The 12,500-nt window shown below is 43.9% G+C and overlaps 1 protein-coding gene and 1 long non-coding RNA gene across 5 annotated transcripts in view; one reads left to right on the top strand and one right to left on the bottom strand.

Annotated features, from left to right (window-relative positions):
- prpf3 (PRP3 pre-mRNA processing factor 3 homolog (yeast)) overlaps positions 1 to 6,314 on the bottom strand; it is a 10,226-nt gene extending 3,912 nt beyond the window's left edge. Inside the window, exons 1-10 of one of the 3 annotated variants that reach the window (XM_048261704.1) lie at positions 6,157 to 6,314; positions 5,335 to 5,515; positions 5,067 to 5,197; positions 3,401 to 3,559; positions 3,148 to 3,234; positions 1,956 to 2,236; positions 1,575 to 1,696; positions 1,059 to 1,246; positions 406 to 572; positions 22 to 104 (exon numbers count right to left, since the gene is read on the bottom strand). In XM_048261704.1, coding sequence (XP_048117661.1) covers positions 22 to 104; positions 406 to 572; positions 1,059 to 1,246; positions 1,575 to 1,696; positions 1,956 to 2,236; positions 3,148 to 3,234; positions 3,401 to 3,559; positions 5,067 to 5,197; positions 5,335 to 5,479 — 1,363 coding nt within the window. In that variant the 5' untranslated portion in view covers positions 5,480 to 5,515; positions 6,157 to 6,314. Of the gene's footprint in view, positions 1 to 21; positions 105 to 405; positions 573 to 1,058; positions 1,247 to 1,574; positions 1,697 to 1,955; positions 2,237 to 3,147; positions 3,235 to 3,400; positions 3,560 to 5,066; positions 5,198 to 5,334; positions 5,516 to 6,005; positions 6,081 to 6,156 lie in introns of those variants that run through there. The other 2 variants (XM_048261706.1, XM_048261705.1) reach the window with 2 other exon arrangements.
- Positions 6,315 to 7,012: 698 nt separating this feature from the next.
- The window catches only part of LOC125306395, a 5,559-nt gene continuing 71 nt past the window's right edge, over positions 7,013 to 12,500 (top strand). The window contains exons 1-4 of one of the 2 annotated variants that reach the window (XR_007195555.1): positions 7,013 to 7,087; positions 7,930 to 8,024; positions 8,616 to 8,761; positions 11,989 to 12,119. This is a non-coding gene — a long non-coding RNA (uncharacterized LOC125306395). Of the gene's footprint in view, positions 7,088 to 7,793; positions 8,025 to 8,615; positions 8,762 to 11,988; positions 12,120 to 12,300 lie in introns of those variants that run through there. The other variant, XR_007195554.1, reaches the window with a different exon arrangement.

Genomic DNA, 12,500 nt, shown 5'->3' with positions numbered 1-12,500 from the left:
AAGAAGAGATCAGAAGCTTACCAGGAGGACTCATCTGTGCAGGATGCTCCACTAGGTTCGTCACACCAAATAACTCAATCTCATCAAAGACGGTGTGTGGACTTCTGTGAGACATGGACAGGCAGCGTGGGGGTGAGTGAGTGAGAGAGAGAGAGGCAAGGCAGGCACACTACAGGTGTTACAGGGCTTAAACATGTGGATTAAGCTCTAGTTATGGACTAATAGTAACTGGAGAACGAAAACACTTGCTAAAAAGGTGAAACTGTGCTAATAATATTAGATCCAGTCAACCAGAGACAACAGATAAAGCCCATATATACATATCAACAGATAAAGCACATGAATACATGTCAAAGGCTCAATTTGAAGTCAGTGGTGCAGCTCTGCTGCTGGTGGGGCTCTTACAGTTCGATGTTAGAGGGCAGGATGTAAGAGTCCCACCACTCGATGGTGGGCACCTCGTCCTCGCCCAGCTCCTTCTTGGGTGCGATCAGCGCCAACTTAGTGGACGCCTGGATGCCCGTCTTCTTGGCAGCTTGAGCGATTTCTGTCTGCAGCTTCTCAAGCTGGGCCTGATAGATGTGTGACGAGAGAGAGAGAGAGAGAGAGATAGAGATAAAGAGAGGAAACGAGTGAGAAAACTTCACAGTGTTATTGCACCACATTCTGATTACCCAAAAAGTTTACTTCATTGATGGATTTGAAGCAGGGCTTAAGCTAACGCCCTCACACTACCCTCTGGGATGCTATAAGATGACCAGGTCTTGTACAGCCAGCCTTGACCCTCCTGGGGGTCTGGGCAGACCTGGCATGCTCTGCGCATACTATGCATGCTCTGACTACCAATAACACTTGTTTAGATTCTGGCTCCAACTTTTACCAATATGGATAATCCATTCTGCCCGCTGAATTTCTTCAGAAGGTGGTGCATGACGGCATGCTGACCATGTTTTCCACAGTCACTGACCCTATCTCTAACCACCTACACCTAACACCTGCGGTGCCACCCAGTATTGTGTCGTCCAGCCCTTAAAGGGTATGTGGCACGCTTGGCTTACCTTGGTACGGATGCGCTGGGCGATCTTCTCAAAGCGGCCCTGCTCGTGGAACTTGAAGCCCTTCCTGGGCCGCTGGGCGGGCAGGATGTTCACGCGGTGGTCAAAGTATGAGGTGGATTCCAAGTCCTCTCCTGGACGCTCCTTCAGCTGCTGGCGGAACTGCTCCCGCTTCACCGCGCGGATGTTGGCTGGAGGTAGAAAGGGAGGGCAAAAGAGGAGGAGGGCGGGGAGGGCAAAAGAGGAGGAGGGCAAAAGAGGAGGAGGGCAAAGATGAAGAGAACAACGCACAAAAGAAATGGATTAACAAAAGAGTAACGATGAAAACAATATTTATATTAATTCATTTATTTGGTATGAACAGTTGACAGATTACTGCAAACAAACACACACAAATTAATCTTTCAAATGTTCATTAAACTGTGAAAAACAAGAGGAACAGGGAAAGATTCATGTCAGTGTGTGTGTGTGTGTGAGTGTGTGTGTGTGTGTGTGTGTGTGTGTGTTGGTGCCCCTCACCTTTGAGTGTGGGCATGCGGTGGGTGAGTTCCACCTCTTTGCCGCTGGCATCTACAGTGCGTCCCTGGTCATCCAGGATGAGAGGCGTGGGTTTGGTCACCTCACGGGCTTCCACCTTACTGCTTTCACACGGTAATACACACAACAACGACAGCTACATGTCAGTAAGGGAGTTGCAGGAATCCACTCACACACAATTTCCAAATAAGTGAAAATTCAGAAAAAATAAATATTTTTGGAGAGAGAGAGAGAGAAAGAGAAAAGTGTGTGTTAAGTCAGTGTGTTTATGTGTGTCATGCATGCACATACAAACAATATCCAAGTGCAGTGTGTGCGTGCGTTGTGTGCGAGTGTGTGTGCACGCAAGCATAGTAGACTCACGGTGGGGCAATGCCCATAGCGTGCAGGTTGGCGAGCGCCACCAGGTTCTGGGAGCCAGCGTTGCCCAGCGCACCCAGGATGCCCGGCTTGGCCACCAGCTGTGACTGGATGCGGGCCTGCAGCTCGGCCGCCTTGCGCGCCTTCTCGATGGCGTCGTTCATGATGCTGGCCGCCTGCGAGGGTGGGATGGACTGGGACATGCCCATGGAGGACTGCGGCGGGGTGGGCAGGGGCAACCTAAGCTCAGACTGGGCGGACGGGGTGGGAAGGGGCAGCCGGGTCTGAAAAAAAACAGACAACGATGATGAGAGAGAGAGATAAGAGAGACTCCGACCCTTTCTGCCGTCATAACATTCAACCGGATGAACTGACAAAACATAACTGCTCATCAGGAAGGGTCAGTGCTACCAACTAGGGGCGGAGCTTTTGAGTGTGTGTGAGGGAATGTATGTGTGAGGGGGTTCTGGGGTCCCCGTGTAGGGGTGCAAGCAGGGCTACAATAATAAATACGTCCATTTTGGGTCCTATCTGAGGCTCCATGTGGGATTTCAGCAGTCATTACATGCCAGTGTAAATAAGATAGCCTATTAATAATATCAATATATGCCAGTGTAAATAAGACAGCCTATTAATAATATCAATATGTGCCAGTGTAAATAAGACAGCCTATTAATAATATCAATATATGCCAGAGTAAATAAGATAGCCTATTAATAATATCAATATATGCCAGAGTAAATAAGATAGCCTATTAATAATAAGAGCAGTCAATATATTCCAGTGTAAATAAGACAGTCTATTAATAATAAGGGTGCCCCCAAACAACGGCCCCAAAAAGACAAAATCTTTGCTCCGTCCCTGCTTTTGGCTGCTGGTAAATAACTAATAATAATAACTAACTAAATAACTATAGGTAGGAAACTAACAGTGCCGTGTGTCAATAGCCACATTTACATACAAGGTAAACTATCAGTGCCGTGTGTCAATTGCCACTTTTACTTGCAAGGGAAACTATCAGTGCTGTGTGTCAATAGCCACATTTACATGCAAGGTAAACTACTGGTTTTTGTTTGTGCTCCATGGTCCACCTGACTTCACAGAAGGCCTCAAGGTTCTGGTGTTTGTTTGTGCTCCATGGTTCACCTGACCTCACAGAACGCCTCAAGGATCTGGTGTTTGTTTGACAACTTACCTGGGAAACAGGAACGGGGGCCACAAAGCTGAGTTGCTTCTTCCTCTCCTCAATCTGCCTGGTAGCAGCCTCCATCATCTGCTTAATCTGAAAACACACACACACACACACACACACGGTCAAACATATGCGCACACACACAGATATAGGCCAGTGATACAGACATCCTTTTATACAAATATAAAGGATATATTAAGGATCTGCAGGTATCCTGTATGTGAAGTGTGTGTTACCTGTGTGAGGTGTGTGTTACCTGCATCTTGGTGAGCATCCCGGGGCTTTCGGCGGGCGGCCCTGGAATGACCTCAGGCTCCTCCACCTCCTCGAAGCGGGGAACTCGCTTCTTCTTGGCAGCCGAGTCGCCTGCCTCAGGGGCCTCCTTCATGGCCTCCATCTCATCCCCAAACACATCCTGGCAGACAAACAGCACACTGTCAGCCACCATGTTCACTACCACAGCAGCACTATGTCTCTAAATCTGGACATCAGATTTCTTGTGAGAGCACTGCACACACGTTTTGCTTGAAGTTCCACCCTTCCTTGGGTACCAATCACGTACCAACAACAACTACTGTGATCTCATTGAAAGTGGGAAGTTCTGTCCATTGAGGAACATTGCTTACATTTATCTTACTTCAGATCTTGCCTATGATCTTAAACATTTCCACCATAGTACAATCACTCCTCTTGGTCACAGGCATCTTCCACATATCTGAACTCAAAATTTATCTAACTGAAGTCAGTGCAGTTTGGATGTTCTTGGCCAGCTACATCATGGGTGACTTTGGATGTGGGACATACAAGGAGGTTTCAGACCTGTATCTCATCTGACTTCTACATAACTCACTAAACAGCTGAGAAACTTGCTCAGGGGCCGTATTCACAAAGAATTGTAAGGCTAAAAGCTCCTAATTGGCGAATTTAGGAGCAACTCCTAAAAATAATGGGCGTGTCACTCCAAACTTTAGGACTCCTAATTTTTTTCACTAAAAGTAATTCACAAAGCATTTTAGACCTAAAAGTAGCACCTAAGCCTGGGACAGCTTAAAAGAAGTTGAGAGGACTCCTAACTCACTAAGACCTATTCACAAACCGCTTTTTGTGGCATTTCACGTCGCGATGTTTTGAAATCCTATGCGGCTACAGGAGCTTCCAATTGCGAGGAAACAATTTTGCATTGTAGGCATAACTAACTGATGCAATAACCCCACCAACAACAACCAAAACTAGGTCACTCATTGTCAACATGTAAATTAAATGTAACATTTCATTGTGAATCAAATTAAAATGTTCCCCTCTTTGCAAACATAGGCATAGGCTATGGTGACAGATTAATTTAATAATGTTACAAAGATACTGCATCAATCCGTATGTTTCATTAGGCTACTAGGCTATTTGTTTTGCCTTACTCTTGATTCATTTAGGCTAGGCCTTTTTATTCAGTTATTCATCATCTTCCGTCCTTGTGTAGCGCACGCATTCTCAGACCTGTCACCTGTCACTCATCATCGTAAGGGAGGTGTTTGGAATCATTCCCGCGTTACAATCATCATCCATTCAAGGTGGTCACTTCAGTCAAGCTTGTGCATGAGTAATGACGTCATCCATAGCAAGGAAGACTCACTCTTAGTTTAGGAGTTGTCATTTTTCCTTACTAAGAGTAGGTCTGAAAGGCTTTGTGAATAACTTTTCAGAGAAAACTCCTAGCTAAAATATTTTGTGTGATTTAGGAGTACTCCTAGTGGTAAAATAAAAGGCTTTGTGAATATGGCCATTTAATGTGAATATGGTCATTTAATGTGAATATGTCCATGATAAAGTGAATTTGTGAAAACATATGTAAATATGCACAACTTAGATGAGCTGGTATTGCCATATGACAGCTGCCACATCATTCAAAGCACAGGGAACAGACTCACCTTGAGGTCTCTCTTACGGTTCCGTTCACCACCCCCCTTGTTACCACGGGTGTTTCTACTTTCCTCTAGGGCTTCGAAGAGGCGTTCAACAAAACCTCCAGCAGATTCATCTAGGAAGGGTCTCAGTTGGTCTGCAAAAAACCAGGGGAAAGAGACAGCATGACTTACTACTGTATAAAAGATGAGGTCAGGTCATTTAACAGTGATTCTGCATCCACATCATAACAATCACATGCAGGTCTCAGACATACACAGCAATCACACTCACCTGTGGTCTTCCGTTTGTCTAACCCCTTGCCGACACAATGTAGTGCCGCTGTCACAACAGTAGGTTCGGAGAAGCCCAGAACCTTCTTCACCGTACGTTCAACCCACGGCCGGAGTTCCTCCACCTCCCGCTTCGGCAACGACATGCTCCGGAGCTCTCGCACAACCCCCGATTGACCCCTCTGTGTTTCGGGAATACATCAAATTAGCTACTGTTGCATTAACGTTTACGTTACTGAATTAGGATAACGTTGATTACATTCGAAGAGCTCAGGTTAACGCTAACGTTAAAAGTAATGAACAGAAAGTTATCGACACATAATTTCAGTTACAATGCTAAAACGGTGCCAGTGCTCTCCCAAGTCAAATAAGTTAAAATATATGACAACACATTCCTGATGCATGACGCCAGCAACCACTCAGGATATTTATTACCAAATTACGTTAAAGCTTATCAGTTTATCCCAAATATCCTACTAGTATTCGCTTAGCTATTAACGTTAGCCAGTGGACTAACGTTAACACAGCTCTGCTACGTTCACGTTGACGTTTGCTAGCTTCTGTTCCTTGAAATTAATAAAATACACGTCAATCTAACTTGCATTTCACCTCAATTTAGGTGATCTCCCTGGCAGCTAATTGCCTCGTCTAGGGTTAAAATGAACAGCTTACCAACTATCAAACGTGTGCTTTCAATGTCCAACGTTATGGTTACTGCGGCTAGTGTTAGTTACCTCACAGGCTATCTGGCAAACTGGTGTTGAGTAAGCTAACGTTAGCCTACTCGCTAAATAAGTTATCTTCAAAGTGACGATGGCCTTACCGATAGAACTCTTGAGTGTTTAAAGGTTAAGAATGATTCTTGATATATCTTCTGAGAATAGCTCTAGATTACAGTGCACTTGAATCTGAATTAGTTTATTATGCCAAATAAATCAACAACTTTCCAGTCGCACGGCGTAAAGAGAACGTTTGGCAATGTGAGACGGAAACGGAATTCGACACTGATTCGCAAAATAAAATCTGCCTTGCCTATATTTTACTGCCGCCTAGAGGATGGGCGACTAAACTACTGCTGTAAATGTATTTGCAAACGTAAATTGCGATTGTAAACTGTGTAAAAATCTAATAATGGATGTAGGCCTAATGAATGAAAAAATACAGTCTAATAATCAGCTGTCGTGACTTTATTCTGCGTATGTGTTTACCATGTGCCACTGTCTTACTGCATGCATGGAGGTATGTATCAAACCATGCCCACAGAGTAAAGGCAAAGATATCCTACTCTTGCAGGATATTTTGGCAGTGCGTTTCAGTATTTGTAGCCTATTGTGCAGTTCGACCGCTAGTCGGAAGCACTGTCCCCATCTGACCAAAATGTAAATAGAATAGTGGCTACCACGTTTTTGTTGTTGTTGTTGTTGTTGTGTGTACCACACTGTAAAAAATGAATCCTGGTGCCACGGAAATTACACCAAAAAAATTAAGTATGACTTAATTTCTTGAAGCAGTCGCCTTAAAAAAATAACTATTATGTGTTTCCCCAAATAAATCAACTACATTTGGCGAGAAAAAAATCAGAGAAAAATGCTCCTAAAAGAATTGTGGGAAGTTGCACAATTTCTCGCTGATAAATGTGCAGCCTTTTCCCTCAAATATTTTAAACATCTGAAAAAAAGCGTCCTTCAGTTGAGATTTTGAAAAGAATGCCTCGAAGACTGACGCCATTGAAGTTCAGCATGGAATAGTAAAAGGTAAAGTAATTTGTTCCTGCTACTTGTGAAAGCTAGGATGAAAACTACTACAAATATACAATTAAGTAATGTCACATCACAGGTATATATTTTCATACCAACGTGTTTGACCTACTAGGAAATATTGGTGAAGTTAGCTTAACAGTAGCAAGGTTGCTAGCTGTACCTAGATGGTTGGTAAACTAACCAGCAAGCTAACCTTAACCCGGTAGGTTATATTATAACCTTATTAATTTGAAATGGCCAAGTTTATAATCATTTGTAATACTTGGGACACTCTAAACTGACATTAATATAATATTGGGTCGGCGGCGTCTTAATCTTTCTGTAATGAATTTGAAAAGACGGTTGGAATTTTAATAGCCACTGAGGAATAGCTAACATGCTAACGTAGCTGGTTAACATTAGTTAGCCAGGACTCCACTGTTCTAAGCGATCTAGTGGTGCCAAAGGCTTGTCTGGCACTAAGGGATCTGTTGACTGACTAATTAAAGCAGTCTGTCAACTAATTGACGTTTGATTGAACTGAACACTATTTGCTTTTAATTCGGGTTATATATTTTGCTTGTAGCTAACGTTAGCTGAGACCACCAGGGCATTCTATTAGGCATTTGTAGCATACAGTACACATGGTGTAAGGTAACTGTTAGTGTTGTCGGTTAAGGTTAGGTGCATTGTCCATTCTCAGCAATAGTAATGTCTGCGGTTAAAACATTTGGTAGCCTACATGGTAAATGATTTCAGAATGAATTTTGGAAGTCCTTTGCTAGTTAGTTGATACTGCTGATAGTCAATTGTGGTTCTTGTGTTTATATAATTATGGATTTTGTTTGTTTTAACAGGGTTGGCAAAATGCTCATCAAGGTCCAGTACCGTGGACTAAAAAAGTACCTCAAACTGCAGCCTGGTTTTTCTTATGAAAGTTTCATTGAAGAAGGTGAGGTTTTATGTGAGATTAGCTAGTGTTCATGCAGTATTTGAATGAAATAAATTTGAAATCAATGTTTGCATGCATCTGATATCAGATCACTTGGCCAGTGGGTAAGGTAAAAAAAAGATTTTGTTACCCTTTAGTTGAATTAAATTAACTAAAATTGGAAACTGAATTTCTTAAACTCTTAAAGCAACCCTTTAAAGGGACACCAGGCAATGTTTTTGTGTTAATTACTCATCTTCGTAAGTCGGTATGTGGTTAAATGACTCATTACAGGGCTTAATGAAGACTCTCGCCGCCCTACTGCCTGTAGGAAGAATATCCCACTTGCAAGTTCAGTGTATCGCACCCGGCGACCGAAGCAGTTTCAGTTTCCATCCTGCATCCACAGCACAGAGGGAGGCTAACTAAACGCTAGCGATTGTTGCAAACGGTGTATAATGGCAGAGCCCGGTGAAGAAGCAGCGAAAACCCTTGACGGAAGATGCAAAGAAAAGGAAAAGAGCTTCAGACCGAAATGGGGGGAGTTTCAGAGAGAAAAAGCATCAGGCTTGCCTGGTGTCCCTTTAAGATTCCAATTTTGTGTTTTTGCAGAATTTGTGCCAGCAGGTTCTTCTACTCTAAATTCTTCACTTTTCTGAAGTGATATGGAGAGGTCCTCTTCAAACAAGGGACATCAATCTACTGGTGCAGGAGAGAACACCTCTGCCATAGGGGATGCAGCAGAAAAGGCCAAATGGGTGAGCATTTAAAAGTAAAGTCTCACTAGGAGAAATCCTTGTCTGTCCTCCAAATGCGGAAGCCTGGCTTCGTGTTCCGGTAGTGTCAAATCACTCCGAACTCGGACTCCGAACCATCACTGGCTTTGAAAGAAAGTCCCCTCCTATGATGAATGTGAGTAAAGCCCTCCCTGATGAACTTAATGCTTTTATGCTCGCTTTGACATGAAAAACACAGACTATATTGGACTAGCTGCAGCATGTGAAGCAAATGAGGATGCACCTTTCTGTGTCTCTGAGGTCGATGTGAGCAATGCCTTTAGGAGGGTAAATTGTAGAAAAGCTACTGGACCGATGGAATTTCTAACAGGGTTTTGAAATCCTGCGCTGCTCAGTTAGCTCCTGTGTTCACTTATATCTTTAACACATCATTGGCTCAAGAGACAGTTCCTACTTGCCTCAAGCAGTCTGTTATTGTTCCAGTACCGAAAAACAAAAGTCCATCATGTCTGAATGACTACCAGTAGCCCTGACGCCTACAGTGATGAAGTGTTTTGAGAAGCTTGTGAAAAACATTATCTGCTCATCCCTCCCTGCCTCCTTCCCCCTCCAATTTGCTTACAGAGCCAACAGGTCTACAGAGGATGCCATCTCAAACCTCATGCACACCACCTTAACTCACCTGGAGGAGGGAATGGGAATTATGTGAGGATGCTGTTCATTGACTTTAGTTCAGCATTCAACACGATAGTACCTCTCACCTTGGTCACAAAGATGAAGGCCTTAGGACTGAACACCACCCTGTGTCACTGGATATTTGACTTCCTCACCAACCGCTCACAAGTGGTTAGAGTGGGGGGTCTGACATCTGACTCATTAACCATCAGCACTGGTGCTCCCCAAGGCTGTGTTTTGAGTCCACTGCTGTACAACATCTACACACATGACTGCAAAGCCAACAGTAGTCATACCTCCATCATCAAGTTTGCAGATAACACAGTGATCTTGGGCCTGATTAGTAACAACAATGAACAGTTCTACTTGGATCAGGTTGATGAGGTGGCACAGTGGTGTCAATCTAACAGCTTGACACTGAATATCAATAAAACCAAGGAAATGGTAGTGGATTACAGAAGGCAGCAGCAGAACTACAGTTACACCCCACTAATGATCAGCGGGCAACCTGTAGAGAGAGTCACAAGTTTTAAATACCTTGGTGTCCACATTACTGAAGACTTAACATGGACTGTTAACACTCAATATGTTCTGAAGAAGTCCAGACAAACGACTCTACTTCCTTCGTCCAGCTAAGGAAATTCAAAGTTTCTACATCCATCATGAAGGCCTTCTACACTTCAGCTGTTGAGAGTGTTCTAACTGGTAGCATCATCACCTGGTATGGGAACTCCACAGTTAGAGATTGTAGTACTCTGCAGAGAGTAGTGCGCTCAGCTGAACGTACTATAAGAACTCAACTCCCTGCTCTACAAGATATCTATTCCAGAAGAGTACCCTAAGAGCCCAAAAGATTCTGAAGGACTCTTCTCATCCTAACAATGGATTATTCCTACCGCTGAAATCAAGAAGACCTATGTAGTCACAAAGCCAGAACTGAGAGACTCAGGAGAACTCCAACTTTTGCACACTTTTTATTTATTATTTTTTGATTTCTCCTCCATCTACCCATGTCCTTGATTGCCTAGCCTTTCTGCCCCCCACCCCCACCCCACCCCACCCCCCATCCCCAACACACACACTTACATCATCACTGTCATCACTTCACATACATACAGCACTCCTCTACATACTTGCTGCACACACTGCCCCCCACACACACAGCACATTGTCTTTCAGGATCTTCTCCAACACACATCCTCTACATACTTACAGCACACTGCCCCCACCTACCCACACACACACACTACACACATACACACACAGTCACTGCTCCACTCCCGCCCACACACACACACATCTTCATTGTCATCACTCACATACATTACATACAGTACTCTGCTTGCAATAGTAAGTCCCTGACCCCCAACACACACACTTACATCATCACTGTCATCACTTCACATACATACAGCACACTGCTTGCTACAGTAAGCCTCCTCTACATACTTGCTGCACACTGCCCCCCCCCACATACACAGCACATTGTCTTCAGGATCTTCTCCAACACACATCCTCTACATACTTACAGCACACTGCCCCCACCTACCCACCTACACACTACACACACACACACACACAGTCACTGCTCCACTCCCCCACACACACACATCTTCACTGTCATCACTCACATACATTACATACAGTACTCTGCTTGCAATAGTAAGTCCCTGCCCCCCCCCCCCACATACACAGCACATTATTTCATCAGGAAGCTTCTCCAACACACATCCCCAACATACTTACAGCACACTGCCCCCAATACACAGCACATTGTCTCATGAGGGAAGCTCCAACACACATATTGCACACTGCCCTCTCCCCACATACACAGCACACTATCCCATCTCCCCTGTCATCCCCAACACACACACACCAAGACCCTGGCAGTTGGGTTAGCCCCCTTGAGTCAGTGGATCTGCCCAAGGTTTCTTCCTTGGTAAGGGAGTTTTTCCTTGCCCCTGTTGCTCTTGGGTGCTCCTTTGTTGGTGCCCCCACCCAATCCCAATCCTCCCCACCTTTTTTATGCAGCCCTTGCCACTTAATCTACTAAACCCCTCTTCTACTGCACTTTTTACCCCATTAATGCACAAATAGGCTGACACCAGACATAATTTCACTGCATTTCTACTTCCAGTAACTATATGCATGTGACAATAAACTTCCTTGTATCCTTGTATCCTTGTATCCTTGTATCAACGGGCACGTTCAATCTTGCAGCACTACACAGATCTGGCTTAACGTAAGGCATGTTTTTTAGATTCAGCCAGGTCTGCTTGCAGATCCAGTGCTGCCAGATCGAACGCGCCCGCTCATTTGACGATAACGGAACATGAATCTAGGCAATTTTCTTCCTTCAGATACAGGTCTTGATATAATCTCCTGTACACTTTCAAAAGTTTATAATACTTTAGAAAAACAAATGTACCTCCAGCTACTCTACGCTACACAAGGGTCCTAGGTTGTATGTACTCTTGAGTTACACTTTAATACCTCTCCTGTGTTTTTAGAGGGTGCAGGTAAGTTTTCTCTTTACAAGTGTATCACCGTTATTGTTTCTCTTTTACCCATAGATGGTCCAGGAGGTTCTGGAGAAGAGTTCAGGGGGAGAGGAAACAATGGAGGAGTATAAGAGATTGAGCACCTTGACACACTGCACAAGACGGCATCATATCCTGGTCAGCCACATTGTTGAAATGCATGGGTATGTTTTGTTTTGTAATGTGAAAAAACAAAGTAGAAGCATTATTGTGCACATATAGCCTCTCACACAACTTGCCTGCAGCGTGACGAAAAAAACCTAAATTTGGTAGGTAGAATTGTTGTGTAAAAACAATTTTGAACTGATGTTTGTCCTTCTTTACACTTCTCTCATCTTCTCAAAGGAACTCTGGATCTCATTCATCACCATTGGGTCCTTGGTTACCTGTCTGACCAAAGCCCCTTTGTCCGGGATTACTCAGTTTGGCTGAGCTGGTAGACACCATACTGCTTTTTATTGAGGAGAGTTGGAGGATTTTGTGTAGATGTTGATGAAGATGATATGTTGGTTATATCTCTGTCAGTCATCTGAATATTTTTAAAT

The sequence above is a fragment of the Alosa alosa genome, chromosome 13, assembly GCF_017589495.1.
Source record: "Alosa alosa isolate M-15738 ecotype Scorff River chromosome 13, AALO_Geno_1.1, whole genome shotgun sequence".
NCBI lineage: Eukaryota > Metazoa > Chordata > Actinopteri > Clupeiformes > Clupeidae > Alosa > Alosa alosa.
Note: the sequence above shows the minus strand (reverse complement) of the source record. Positions and strands in the feature narration are given on the sequence as shown.